The sequence below is a fragment of the Synchiropus splendidus genome, chromosome 15 (assembly GCF_027744825.2).
Source record: "Synchiropus splendidus isolate RoL2022-P1 chromosome 15, RoL_Sspl_1.0, whole genome shotgun sequence".
Classification (NCBI taxonomy): domain Eukaryota; kingdom Metazoa; phylum Chordata; class Actinopteri; order Syngnathiformes; family Callionymidae; genus Synchiropus; species Synchiropus splendidus.
The window spans coordinates 333,592-346,119 of NC_071348.1; the positions used below are offsets into that span (position 1 = coordinate 333,592).

At 48.0% G+C, this 12,528-nt stretch overlaps 1 protein-coding gene across 4 annotated transcripts in view; it reads right to left on the reverse strand.

Moving 5' to 3' along the window:
- LOC128771935 (dynein axonemal heavy chain 5-like) overlaps positions 1–12,528 on the reverse strand; it is a 44,063-nt gene that overhangs the window by 27,398 nt on the left and 4,137 nt on the right. For 2 of the 4 annotated variants that reach the window (XM_053887829.1, XM_053887827.1), the window contains exons 3-40: positions 12,380–12,464; positions 12,133–12,290; positions 11,779–11,997; positions 11,331–11,468; positions 11,055–11,231; positions 10,868–10,981; positions 10,684–10,794; positions 10,259–10,381; positions 9,795–10,010; positions 9,615–9,641; positions 9,283–9,390; positions 9,124–9,209; positions 8,851–9,058; positions 8,663–8,776; positions 8,359–8,565; positions 8,180–8,260; positions 8,014–8,104; positions 7,768–7,913; positions 7,521–7,689; positions 7,190–7,444; positions 6,892–7,088; positions 6,710–6,803; positions 6,474–6,610; positions 6,299–6,375; positions 6,104–6,228; positions 5,801–6,036; positions 5,485–5,703; positions 5,340–5,402; positions 5,015–5,253; positions 4,230–4,377; positions 4,072–4,164; positions 3,815–4,014; positions 3,598–3,751; positions 3,245–3,408; positions 3,003–3,159; positions 2,724–2,936; positions 1,131–1,355; positions 704–870 (exon numbers count right to left, since the gene is read on the reverse strand). In XM_053887829.1, coding sequence (XP_053743804.1) covers positions 704–870; positions 1,131–1,355; positions 2,724–2,936; positions 3,003–3,159; positions 3,245–3,408; positions 3,598–3,751; positions 3,815–4,014; positions 4,072–4,164; positions 4,230–4,377; positions 5,015–5,253; positions 5,340–5,402; positions 5,485–5,703; positions 5,801–6,036; positions 6,104–6,228; positions 6,299–6,375; positions 6,474–6,610; positions 6,710–6,803; positions 6,892–7,088; positions 7,190–7,444; positions 7,521–7,689; positions 7,768–7,913; positions 8,014–8,104; positions 8,180–8,260; positions 8,359–8,565; positions 8,663–8,776; positions 8,851–9,058; positions 9,124–9,209; positions 9,283–9,390; positions 9,615–9,641; positions 9,795–10,010; positions 10,259–10,381; positions 10,684–10,794; positions 10,868–10,981; positions 11,055–11,231; positions 11,331–11,468; positions 11,779–11,997; positions 12,133–12,290; positions 12,380–12,464 — 5,741 coding nt within the window. The remainder of the gene's footprint in view (positions 1–703; positions 871–1,130; positions 1,356–2,723; positions 2,937–3,002; positions 3,160–3,244; positions 3,409–3,597; positions 3,752–3,814; positions 4,015–4,071; positions 4,165–4,229; positions 4,378–5,014; positions 5,254–5,339; positions 5,403–5,484; positions 5,704–5,800; positions 6,037–6,103; positions 6,229–6,298; positions 6,376–6,473; positions 6,611–6,709; positions 6,804–6,891; positions 7,089–7,189; positions 7,445–7,520; positions 7,690–7,767; positions 7,914–8,013; positions 8,105–8,179; positions 8,261–8,358; positions 8,566–8,662; positions 8,777–8,850; positions 9,059–9,123; positions 9,210–9,282; positions 9,391–9,614; positions 9,642–9,794; positions 10,011–10,258; positions 10,382–10,683; positions 10,795–10,867; positions 10,982–11,054; positions 11,232–11,330; positions 11,469–11,778; positions 11,998–12,132; positions 12,291–12,379; positions 12,465–12,528) is intronic. The other 2 variants (XM_053887830.1, XM_053887831.1) reach the window with 2 other exon arrangements.

A 12,528-nucleotide genomic window follows, 5' to 3' on the forward strand; every position in this document is an offset into this window, starting at 1 on the left:
TAAGAGTTATTAACACCGTGCTCTCCCTTTTCAATAAAATGAGTTCGCTGAAGAAGGTCAGCTGCAACGAGTCCGGTTGTGTGCCCATCCACCTCCTGTTGCATGGCAGTCTGAGCTTTGTGAACGGAGCGATATTTCATCGCATACTGCACAAAATAATGATGCATAAACACTTGAGTGATTAAAATGCATAGTATATAGATATGCTTGTGACAAGAAGACGGACGACAGATACACAGATATTGTAGGGATGACAGGCACAGGCAGAAAGATGGATGGGGAGGGAAGAGAAAGAGCTGCAGAAAGATGGTACACAAAGCCTGTGATGACAAGTTAGAGGTGCGGGGAGGAAGACTAGACTAGGTTTGACAGACAGGCAGGTCCGAGACTGACTGTTGCAAGTTCAGGGACACAAATGTATCACCCTAATACTGCACAGGGTAATAATGTCCCGGCATGAAGCGCAACTGTTAACCCCTCTATCTCGGCCTTTGAGACAATGATACCATCTCGAGGTAGGTGATGAAAGAGGAGGACGTTTTGTTTGAACCGAGTGTGTTGAAATATGAAGGAGGCGACACCCTTGCTACTGCAGTATGCATTTCTCCAACTTCACCAGCCCAACGCGTCATTAATGTACAGAACACTAGCGATTTGGTTTGTTCATCTTTTGATAGAAAAAAAAGGCATGAATGTCCGTTACCTGTCAGTTAAAGGCGTGATGACAAGCCTCTCTGTGCAGCCTAAAAATTCATTCTGGTAAACGAAGGGCACATCTGTGATGCGGATGATCATCCGATCCTTGTTGAAGTAAAAGCGGCACTGCTTCAACCACTCGAAATCATTGGGGCTCTTGACATGTAGCCGACACTGGAGGAGAGCACATAAAAGAGAGGTGTGTGTGAGATGAAGGGTGCACGGGAAACAGTCATGAAGATGAAGGGCTGTTGTGTGAGATGAACGGTGCAAATACGTAAACGAGCAAAACAAGTCCAGGGCACAAATAAAAGACGCATGAGGATCTGAGAAGGTGTCAAAAGAACGTACACCACATGGACCGCAGGAGAGGTTGTTGCTGCTTGACGTTCAACATCCACATTTACAAAAAAAGACTAGATTTCACAACTCACCAAGTCATCAAAAATGTCTCTCTGATGCACGTGGATGGTGATGAGGGTTTCATATTTGGTCCTCTCCACGGCACTGAGGTCCCGAGTGGTCATTGAAATGAGCGCGTTCAGCAGGTCCAGAAATTGTTGGTTGGTTTTTGCCATGACGCTGCGATCATATCGAGCGTTGGCAAGAGCATCTTCAGACTCCTTGGTCCATATGACCTGGATACCCAACAGTCCCACCTGGACACAGAACAACACTGTCGTCACCAGTGTGCTGCCGACACATCAAACTCTCCGTAATTTAAACTCTTTCTTCAAATCAAGACTCAAAACCCATCTGTTCAGGACCACATACAACAGCTAATATCACCCTTCCACCTACATTTTTCTGTCCTTTTGTGTGTGTTTTTATTGATTTTATTGCTCTTTTATTGTTATTGTTCTGACTTCCTGTACAGTGTCGTTGGGGGTTCAGAAAGGCGCTTTTAAATAAAATGTATTATTATTATTATGATCAAGTTTGCGGATGACACTACCATCATCGGGCTCATCTCAGATGGAGAAGAGTCGGCTTACAGGAGGGAGGTGGAGCGGCTGGTGTCCTGGTGCAGCCACAACAACCTGGAGCTCAGAAGACAGTGGAGATGGTCATGGACTTCAGGAGAGTCACAGTTTCTCTGTCCCCTCTCATGTTGGCTGGTTCACCCATTCCTATTGTGGACTCCTTCTGCTTCCTAGGAACCACCCTCACTGAGGACCAACCATCAGGTCCCTCATCAGGAAGGCCCAGCAGAGAATGTTCTTCCTGAGGCAGCTACGAAAACTACGACTGCCGACGAAGTTGCTGGTGGAGTTCTACACGGCCATCATCCAGTCCATCCTCACCTCCTCTATCACCGTCTGGTACAACAGCGCCACCTCCAGGGACAAGAGCAGACTGCAGCACAGCGTACGTTCTGCTGAGAAGGTGATGGGTTGCAGCCTGCCACCTCTTCAGGACCTGTATGTCTCCAGGAGCCAGAGACGTGCAGGTGGGATCAGAGCCTTCGCCCCTTCTCACCCTGGACATGGACTGTTTGTTCCTCTTCCCTCTGGCAGGAGGCTACGGTCCATCCAGACCACAACCTCCCGTCACAGGAACAGCTTCTTCCCCTCGGCCCTCAGACTGTTGAATTCCTGAACAGCCTTGTTGTTATTTTATTCTATTTATTTATTTATTTTTATTTTACTTTATTTTATTTTATTATTTATTTACTTTTTGACCGCACGTTATTCCAAAACACTTTCCTAGTTAGTGGGCTCCCCACTGACCATGGCAATAAATCTGATTCTGATTCTGATTCTGATTATTATTAACTGTTGTATGCACCATTTATGCCACAATACATTTCATTTGCACTGAGCACATCTCTGGACAGTTATCTGTCTGCATGTAAAAAGATATCATCACTAACTTTACAATGGAAGATGTGGTGAGTTTCATCGGTAGGTTTTGAGATTGGACCGCCTTTATTCTTCCCGCACTGATGTCCAATATCTCAAGAGCTGCGTCCAAAGTTACATTCCTAAGACACAAACGGAACAGCTGGAACTCGGATACATCCTCACCTGAGCAGGAAAAGAGTTGAGGAACTCGGTTAGCTGAAAGCCGCTGTCCTGGATTGATGCCACGGCCTGCCGGATGACTGAGTGCAGAGAGCTTTGGGACTCCTTCAAGAGCGCATTGAGCCAAACCTCAACGTTCCCTTCTGCCGTGACGGGACGGTCCAGCTCAATAGTTTCCCCCTCTCGTGATGCTATTGCTAATATGCGATCATACACCTGAAAAAGTTGAAGCTGTCAGCGCGGCAGGTCGAGATGAGGCTGATCTGTGAGCAGAGAAATTACCCTGTCGTGGAACCGGACTGTTTTGATGTTGTCAAACACGTTGAGGAGGTGCGCTTGAATGGTGTGAGAGTCCGATGCCTGGCCCAGGATCTCCAGCAGAGCGGGATCAGAGACAAAGAAGAATCGTGGAAACAGCAGCCGCTTTTTTTCCAAGTAGCTGTCCGGTCGGATACAATAAGAAAGATGGTGAATTCTAAAAAAGCATTGTTGTACAAAGAGCTGCGGTGCCAGCTGAGACTCACCCAGTCAGCGATTTCTGGCATATCTCCAGCTGCTCCAGCAGATGAGGGAGAACCTGCCCCATTGTCTCATCTCCCACGCACGACTGGATCACATTGGGCATCTCATGGGCCCGCATCATGATCCTCACCCACGACTTGTCAATGTTAGAGAAACGCTTGGCTTCCTGAAATCAGCAACCGGACGCTGCCTCACTATCACTGACACTCGTCATGCCTCATTCGTCACGCTGTAGTTTGACTTGTTATTTTCTTTTTGTTTTCCAATTTTAGACAACAACAATTATCCCGTTATTATGTGTATCCTCACGATGGCTACTGATGGCAATATGTGTCCCACACCGTATCGCACATACCTTCGGCAACTGTTTGGCAATGTCTCCACCAACAAAGACAGCCTCCAGGTAGATCCACAGGTTCTGGACAGTCATCCAGTTCTCTATTATATCATTGGTGTTGGAAAGATTCAGAACCCACTTCTGGATCTGGGACTTGAAGGGGGCGTTATATCTGCGGAGGGGAGTTCAGTAAATGCCTCAGTGCGCTCCGGTTCAGCCACAAACACAACCCCACCTGTTGCTCATGAGAGAGCCCAAGATCATCAGGCTGTCCTCCATGCTGGTGATGATCTCCGAAGTGCTGTCGCCTCTCAGGAGCAGCTCTCCTCTTGTTTTGAAGGTGGCAAAAGTGAAGGTCTTGTTGTCCCATTCAGCTATTACCTGCTTGAGCCTTTGTTCAATATCTCGTTCTTTCACCGCGCTGATGCAAATGTCCTACAGAGAAACACGCGTCAGGAACTGAAAAAGACGCCTTGCTTCAGTCAGCCGCACCTCAATCTCCTCTTTATATTTGAGAAGAGGAGCCTCCATGATGTTGCGCAGTTTGAAGTTATCCGTCTCGACATCAAATGCGTGTCCGGTGACCTGGTCCCACACTTGCGTTTCAGAACACGGTGCATGTAAACGTGGGGCTGTTCCGTTTCACTGACCTCTGTTATTCTTTTCCAATGTCGAGCCATCATGGCTTTGTTGGTCATGAGCTCCAGCAGGGGGCAGCACTCGCTAAACTCGTCAATGGTTTTCTTCAGGTCAAGAAAAGCTGGCCATTCCTTGAGTGCGTGAGGCAGCTTCCGACACCTGAAAGATAAACAACAAAATGGACCCTGAAAGTTATTTGACTTCAGGGCTGATATAAAGACCAGTTCAGAGTAAAATTCCACATCACATTCCAATGAAAACAAGGAACGGGTGGCTACAAGGTGTCGGGCGGAACGCTCATTCACTCACACTTCAGAACTAGTTGAAACCACAAAAGTCAACAGTGAAATACATTTGGTAATCGGGGCACGTCTGAGGTGCAGACGATCAGCAAGTGAAAACGAATGCCCCACCTCATGTAAGTGGAGCAGCAAACCGAAAGATCATAAACGAACGAGCCCCAACGTTACTTTCTGGCAGCCCAAAAAGAACGTCAAGTCTTCCCCAAGTCTCGCATCGGCATAATTTGGAAATGACCTCCAACCCTGAACAAGGTCTGGGCGAAAGAGAGGGTGCGAAACTGGGCTTAATTTGGAAATGAAAAAGTGTGTTTTACAAGCCGCAGCCTATTTCCATTTCCCGCGATGGATGGATGAAGGACAAACAAAGGAGGCCATATGACGCACATGTTGCTTTTACATTCGACTAACCTGCTGACCGTTTTCTTTTAACACAGCATGATGAGTAAGTGCCTTGAAGAGCACCTATTTCACGGACACAAAGCAAGCTCTCTCACCTGGTCTGGAGGTCCAGCAGTTCATTATTGATCTTCTCGATGTGAATGTCCGCCCACAGGATGTCGTGGTAACCATTCACAGTTTCAATCACGTTGCTGTATAGACCGTACAGTTTCTGCAGCAGCGTCAGCTGCAGCCGGATCTCCAACAGCTGGGGATGCTGACTGACAGGAACCTCGAACAGCTCCTGTCCACTGGTGTAAGTGACGTACTTCCTGTACAGGTTGTCGAACCGATTCTGGAAACATGACACAGTGAAATGAGTTTTTTTTTTTTATAACTCGCTAATGGGGAGTATGTTTTTGAGCTGAGGCAATGTTGCACCTGGAACATGATAAGTCGATCGCTGGCATCTTGAGGAGCTAACCCGACAGCCATTGGCCCATCCTGGAGGGTCATCGTTGTGGATCCGTGAGTCCGACATACACATAGTGAAACCAGTTGAGTGCTTCATCATGCTCTCATTTACCTTTTCATAATCCACGTAGAAGTGTCGACAGTCTTCCTTGAAGACCTCCACGTTGTTGGCCAGCTCCACTCTGAATCTGGGCTGCAGAGCCATCAGCTCATTCTGAATGTCTTCTCCTCGAGACAGCATTTTCTCCCAACTGTACCGCAGCGCATCCACCCTTTCGCCCTCCTCTTTCGCCACCGGCAGCCCGAACTTATGAAGCATGGCATAGGCCTCCTGTTTAGAAACGGAAATGAATTGAGGCACGTACTAGCATTTGGTGTCGTTCTGAAGATGATGAGAAAAGATACCAGCAATATTCCACCAGTCTTACCTCAATGGGACCAACTTGAAAATCAATCGATATTTCACTCTCTCGAATTTCCTTGAGAGCTGCCATGGCGATTCGAAAGTCGTCCAGATCTGCAATCCGCCGGTTCAGTTTTTTCCCAGCTTCTTCTATGAAAGCAAAGATGCGCTCCATTTCGGAGCGATACTTCTTGTTGCAGTATCGGCCGTACTCCATCATCCAGCTCTTGGTCTCAGCGCCGAGCGACAGTTTGAGATGTTCTTCGGCGGGCAGACAATTTCAACGTTAGATTATCTGCCGGGAATTCCTGCAGGCAACTCATCTCACCCGTGTAGAGAGAAAAGGCTCCTACGTTGAGAAATTCAGGCTCTGAATTGATTCGGAGCTCCAAATCACGATAGTAGAGTATCTGACTTTTAAACTCTGACAGCAAGGGGCTTTCTTCCATGAACCTGCGCGCAGCAAAGCAGAGCAAAAATAAACAAGCCAAAACAACATCTGGATATCTAGAGAATCCCCTACTGCTGCATTGTCTCATCCCGTGGTTTCTTCCAGATGTGATGGTAGTGGGCGAAACCGTCCAAAGTCATCATCAACTCCTGCAAAACAAGATCAGTATTTACATGGGGCGACAGCCGTGCTGAATCTACACACAGGCACAGCGAAGCAAGCCTTCACCGACTTTTCAGAAGCGTACCTTTTTGGATGAACTGATGGACGTGCTGAGCACATTGACCAGTTTGACTATCTCCTTATTCTCCGAAACACTCTTGAGATAGTTCCTGGACTGGCAGGGAATTGATCGAACCACCTGCGCTGAGATTTCACTGCCATCTGGTGACGGACGATCATTGTAAGCCATAGATTTCAGTTGCAGTGGGAAGGGATCTTCAAGAAGGACGATATTTTGAGAGTGTGGTCAACAATGTGTACCAGCGATGCTTCTGTAGGTTGTTGCTCCGTCCTCTGTGTCGCTGTCGGAACTGTCCCGTACGAGAGCTGCCATTCGCCGTTCGTTCAGTTTCCTCTGGAAACAGCAAAAGGCGTCTCATTTTCAAGTGCCCGAAGAGTCAAATCCGTCCTTCCGGATTTGACTCTCTCAAAGCAAAGCGCACCTTTGAGATCCTCTCCTGGCTCCACTGGCCGACGGCTTGGCTGACACTGACGATGCACTCCACTGCTTGGTTCATGGCCTTCTGGACCTCCTCCAGGGCCGGGACCATGGAGATGTTGGGGATGGTAAGGGTCACGTGGACTTTAAAGATGGGCGGCAGGCTGCTGCTCTTCGCTCGGCCGGGTGAGTCCGCATCAGCTTCAGGGTAGGTGGGAATTGTCATACTTATAAAAACAACGACCTCACCGAGCGTGTGAACGCAGTGAAGGGATACTGAGCCTGCAGACGGACGGCCTCACCAGAAGAGTGCATCGCTGATGAGTTGTGGATGCGTTTTCGTAGCATCTCCAGGTTGTGGCGTGTCAGACGGAGCAAGGCATCAATGTTTCGATGGTTGAAGTGCGCCAGCAGCTCTCGAGCTTCTTCCTCCAACACCTCCATCAGAACTCTCTTCTTCTTTTTCCTCGCCAAAGGGGAAGGTCGACCCACACTGGCGGGGGGGTGCAGGCTGCTCCTGGAGTAGGGCAGGCCCAGTGAGCGTCCCTCGTCCTCCCCTGGATATGTTTCACAAATGTTAGGCCTGTTTCACGGGACCAACCAAGTCCAGTTCAAATGTAAATCCCAGATTACCCTCACTGTCAGCACGCTCCAGGATCTTGCTCCCAGCGAAGCTCTCATCCTCAGCATCCTCCCTTTGATTGTGGTCAAAAGTCAGCAACATGTTGATCACTTCATTTGCAGCTTCCTCGACCAGTAGGCTCTTAGTATGGAGACTGTGGGCCTGTTTCAGACATAGGTCCTGCACAGACAGAGATGAATGTGTGTGACTCAGCCGTTTGAACTGAAATACTGAGTGTTACACCGAGATCGCGTTTACCCTCGTGATTTGAACAAACTCCTCACAGGTGACGGGACCATCTTCTGGCAAGAAACACAAAGTCGTCGCGCTCATTTCTTGCAAAACCGACTCGATCCTGACCTCCACCAGGTCATTCACGCGGTCCATTAACAACTCAAGGTCTCCTGTGGAACGGACGAGCAACAAACACATTGTTGGGAATCAGTGTCTCCAACATATAAAGATGTGCGCTGAACGCCGTGTTGCTGGACTGAATAAACTCACTCAGAGACTCGGTGATGTGGTTCAAGTATCTGTCTATGTTCATGGAGGTCCAGTTGAGCGACGTCAACCCTGGTTGTATAGCCTCATCCACCTTAATCGAGCGGATAACGACACAATAATGGAGGTGATAAATGACCGTCGTGATAGCAAATAAACGGAACGGTACCTTGGCAAGATGCGGCTTCGCCAGCTGCTCAAAAACAGACAGAATTTTGACCCGCACTCTGGAGTTCTCACTTAACATCAACTGGAAGACAACATGCATCAGGTACCGTGTGTTACAAAGTCTAATTCATTCATTCTGTGGCTGGCCTCATTGAAAGGACACGACCGGGTGACACATACCTGCAATCTATCATGGTTCCTCTTCAGGCTTTCCTGTTTCTGATGCAGCACGGCTGCAAATGGAGGGATCTCCAAGTGTATTCTCTTCATGTAGTTCACCTCCCTGATCTGGGTCAAAATCTCTGGGTCAAAGTTTACAAACAGTGCCCCGGTCTGAGGCGATCTGACGAGCAAAGAGGCCCGCAACCCCATTCTTGCACCCTCCACCTATGGTGACGGGAATAGGCGACATTAGAGCAGCCCAAGCACAAAAGGACGTGGGGTTTTCTATAGCGGATGAAACACCGATGAATTTGTTCTAAACCTTTTTCATCCAGCTTCGATGGTAGATGTTCTCAAACTCCAACAGGATCTTTTTAACACTGCTGTACCTCTGGATGACAGTCTTGGCTTCGGGTAAGGAAAGAACCTTATCGTACTTGTAAAAAAAACAGACAGAGAATTAGACAAGGGCACAACGATGTCAAGACTGAGACAAAAGAAGCCAGCTACTCTCTGAAAAAGCTCCATGGGTTCCTGTATCCTGCTGTGCAGATGTCGAGCCCACATGATCCGCCCCGAGTCTGGTGGCATGTTCCACCGGACCGGGGGGTCACATTTCTGTTTTGTGTATATTTGGTAGACCAATTCGATGTCCTCGCGATAACTTTCCAGTATGCGGAGGTACTTCTCGTTTAGTCCAAGGTCCGGTATGCGTAATCTGGTTGGAAAAGATTCCGAACGTTCATTTCAGTGGCTCAAAGTTTTGACTTGTCGGTGACTCACCTCTCAAACCGTTGCAGCATATTTAAGGCCCGTTCTTTGTTTTGAATTTTCACAAACGTGCTGTCTGTAAAACTCCTCAGCTGCTCCTGAACGCGACAAGAAGAAACGGAATTGACACTTGACCGAGAAGGCGAGAGCTCTGGCGGGCGGAAAACTCACATGAATCTCTGAGGTGCTTCTGCAGAAATGCTCATAATCCACATCAAAGTCTGGTCTTCCCTGATCCAGGAAGCTGTAGGGCTTTTTCTTCATGCCCTGCACAATGGTCTTTCACAGAAAAAGCAGACAGACATGAACTCAGCGACGGCCTTCAGAAAAGATCAGACGGTGTTTGATGAGATCCAACGCGAGTGAGTCAGCTGGACATGACAATCATTAATTCCTGTTTGACGTGGCCATCACATTGTTAGAAACTGTGTTGTGACTTAGATAGAGAGTAATTACAGCGATGAAGCTCATGAACATTGGATGAAGTTGAGGCGTCTCATTACCTCCCACTTTCCTTGCATTTCTGACGTCTGTAAATAAAGAAAAACAAACATATACAGTATTAATAAAAGGCAAATCAAACACCTATTTTCCCGTTCAAGGAATAAAAGCCTGCTGGAAGGAAAATCTATTCTCTCAAACATAAGCTCCAATCTCGTTTGGTCCCTGTTCAGCGTACTCACTTGCAACCTGGTGGAAGCGGTTTCCAACGCCTCCAACCTGGAGTCCAGCAGGGCGGAATAGGTGGATATGGTGTGGAACATTTCCAGGATTTTCTCCAGCCGTCGCTGAAACGTGTCAAACTTAAAGAAAATGTGCATCTCGCTGAAGTCGAACTGCCGCTCTGAGGGAGTTTGTTCCAGCATTCGCTTAGCCTGCTGGAAATGCTGCTGGTATTTCTGAAAGACGTCGGAACAAAACGGGTTGTTTGAAACTTAAAACTTTCACAATAAATGTTTATTAATATAGTAATAGTTTCTTCACATTTGTCAAGTCTGGACCTCACTAATCACAACCCAAGTGCACATACTACTGCAACAAAATTGAAAAATGAAGAATAAAGAGAAGAAAGCGCACGTTACGATATTTCTGAACCAAAAATATCCTGGATTTTTTTTTTTTTTTTTGTAATATTATCTGGCAATACCTGATTCAGGTGGATGCAATCTCGCATTCTCTCTGTGACGACATGTCGAGGCTGATCCCAGATGGAACTGGAACCTTCATTGGTGACGTAAGCCTTGCATGCAGTGATCATTTGGTTGGTCATCTGCAAAAAGACGAGCGTTTGCAGATGGTGTTGAAAACATCAGGAGGTCATGAGCTCTAATTGGAATGAGTGGCTTTGTCCTTCAGTAAATAGCTCGAGTCGCTGCACAACAGAACATCTATTCAGACATTGGTGGGGAAACGTCTTTTCAAGGACGTATAAAACAAACATGCCGCGTGCCGCTCATTTTCAGCAAAATGAATGCCCGGCTGTGTGCGCCGCAACGTGGACCCGAAAGGAAGCAATGCCTTTGTGTTCCATCACTATTGAAAGAGCAGACGGAGCGGAGCGGTCTCCCCAACCTTGACCATAAAGAGGGACGTGATGTTTTCCGATGTGTTGTAGTAGTGAGACATGCTGTGAATCATCCTGATGGCGTTGATCAATCCAGGAATCGTGTCAAGCATCGCCACCTATGTGAAAGATTCTCAGTTTAGTCGGCATTGTACAGCACCAATGCAGAAGGAGACGGAGCAGAGGCCTCACAGGATCACTGTGGTACAGAGGATCCCAGAACTTCTCCAGACTGTAGAGGCACTTGACATTATCTTTGGCCTTGTTGGCAGCATCGGTGATCCTGCTGTCCAGTTCTCTCCATGACTGCACGACAGAAATGCCAGTTTGTTTGTTTTTATGTTGGAATCCTCCGTTGATTCAGACGGTTCATCCTGACCTTGATGACTTTAGATTTGGCAATCATGAGCACACCAAGCGCGGCCTTCACATCCGGGATCTTGAGCTGCTCCAGCAGGTAGTTGAAGCGGGCCAGACGTCTCTTCCAGTACTCCAGTTCTGAGCGGGGGCCAAGATCATCCAGCTCTATTCGAAGTTGTTCGCTTTCAGCGAGAACCTTCAACGTCCCAACAGCTTTAATTCCCGCCGCACTCAAACGACACCCAACATTTGATGGCAGTAAGTGAAAGAGAAAAAAAAAAGCCACGGATTTCACCTGTTCAATCTGTTTCATCCAGCCCTTCATGCATGTCTCAAGCTTCTCTGTGACTTCAGAGCTGCTCGCTGCTGCTTTGTAGTCGGACGGACCTTTCAGTACCCTCAGGTCGAACGACTCACATTCATTTAAGGAAACCTGCAAACAAGAAAAATCTTATTGAAAATCTCCCCAAATGATCGTCCTGTGACCTTGGAGCAGAGGACGCTCCTGAATCTATATTGTCCAATGCTCTTGATCTCAGTGCACAGGACCACTGCTGATGGCGTGAGACAAAAACTGCTGCAACTGGTGTAAAACACCGCCGATCACGATGACGATCAAATGCATTGTACGTCCCGTTATTTCAGCAGAAAGGGAGCGATCGTCTTTTCTGTCCAGCTCCATCTCCCTGAACTGTGCCTTACGACTCGAGGCACGTGTGATGAGTCAGCGTTGTGTTTCTCACCCTCTCCTGCAGGCTCTCCTGCGCTCCAGCCAAGACGGAGACAAAGTTCTCCAGAGACATCAGGAAATCCTGTTTGACGGCCTGCGCCTGGGGACTCGCCAGCTCTCCCCAGCCGTGGTTCAGCTTCCTCAGGGTCGGGATGTAGACCTCCGACAGCAGCCGCTCCACACTTTTCAACAGCCCACCTTGTGTTGTGTCCAACGTGTTGAAATTGACATCCTTAAATTGGGAAGGAAGGGAAGGAAGAACCTCAGCTACGACCTTGACATTCATGGATAGAACAACGCCTTCAGCTGTCATGACAAAGCTGCGCCATGGTTTTTCCTTCCAATCCTTTGGTACATGCAGACTCACTCTTTGTATATTTTCAGAGGTGACTGCCTTGGAAGCGCTTGCTCTGGTGAAGAAGACACACACTCCGGTTAAAGCCGCATCTTTCCCATCGGTCACGCGCACTTTGAAACTGTGGTGGCGAGCAGGTGTGTGCGTCTGCGGAGGAACGGAGGCGGCGTCTACAACAGACACGGAACACCAGACAGTTGAAGGTGCACTGAGGCTTTGCACAACTCGGTCAGTCGCTCATGATGTTGCTTTCTCTCACCGGTGTCCAGTGAGTCCTTCTCCTGATAGTAAAACATGAGATGGGGGAGACCTCCGGCAGCAAAAAACTGCTCCACACGGTCAATCTGCGGGAGACGTTTTGACAAATGGATGCAACAGAAGGAGATCACCGGTGACCACCTGGGTGAT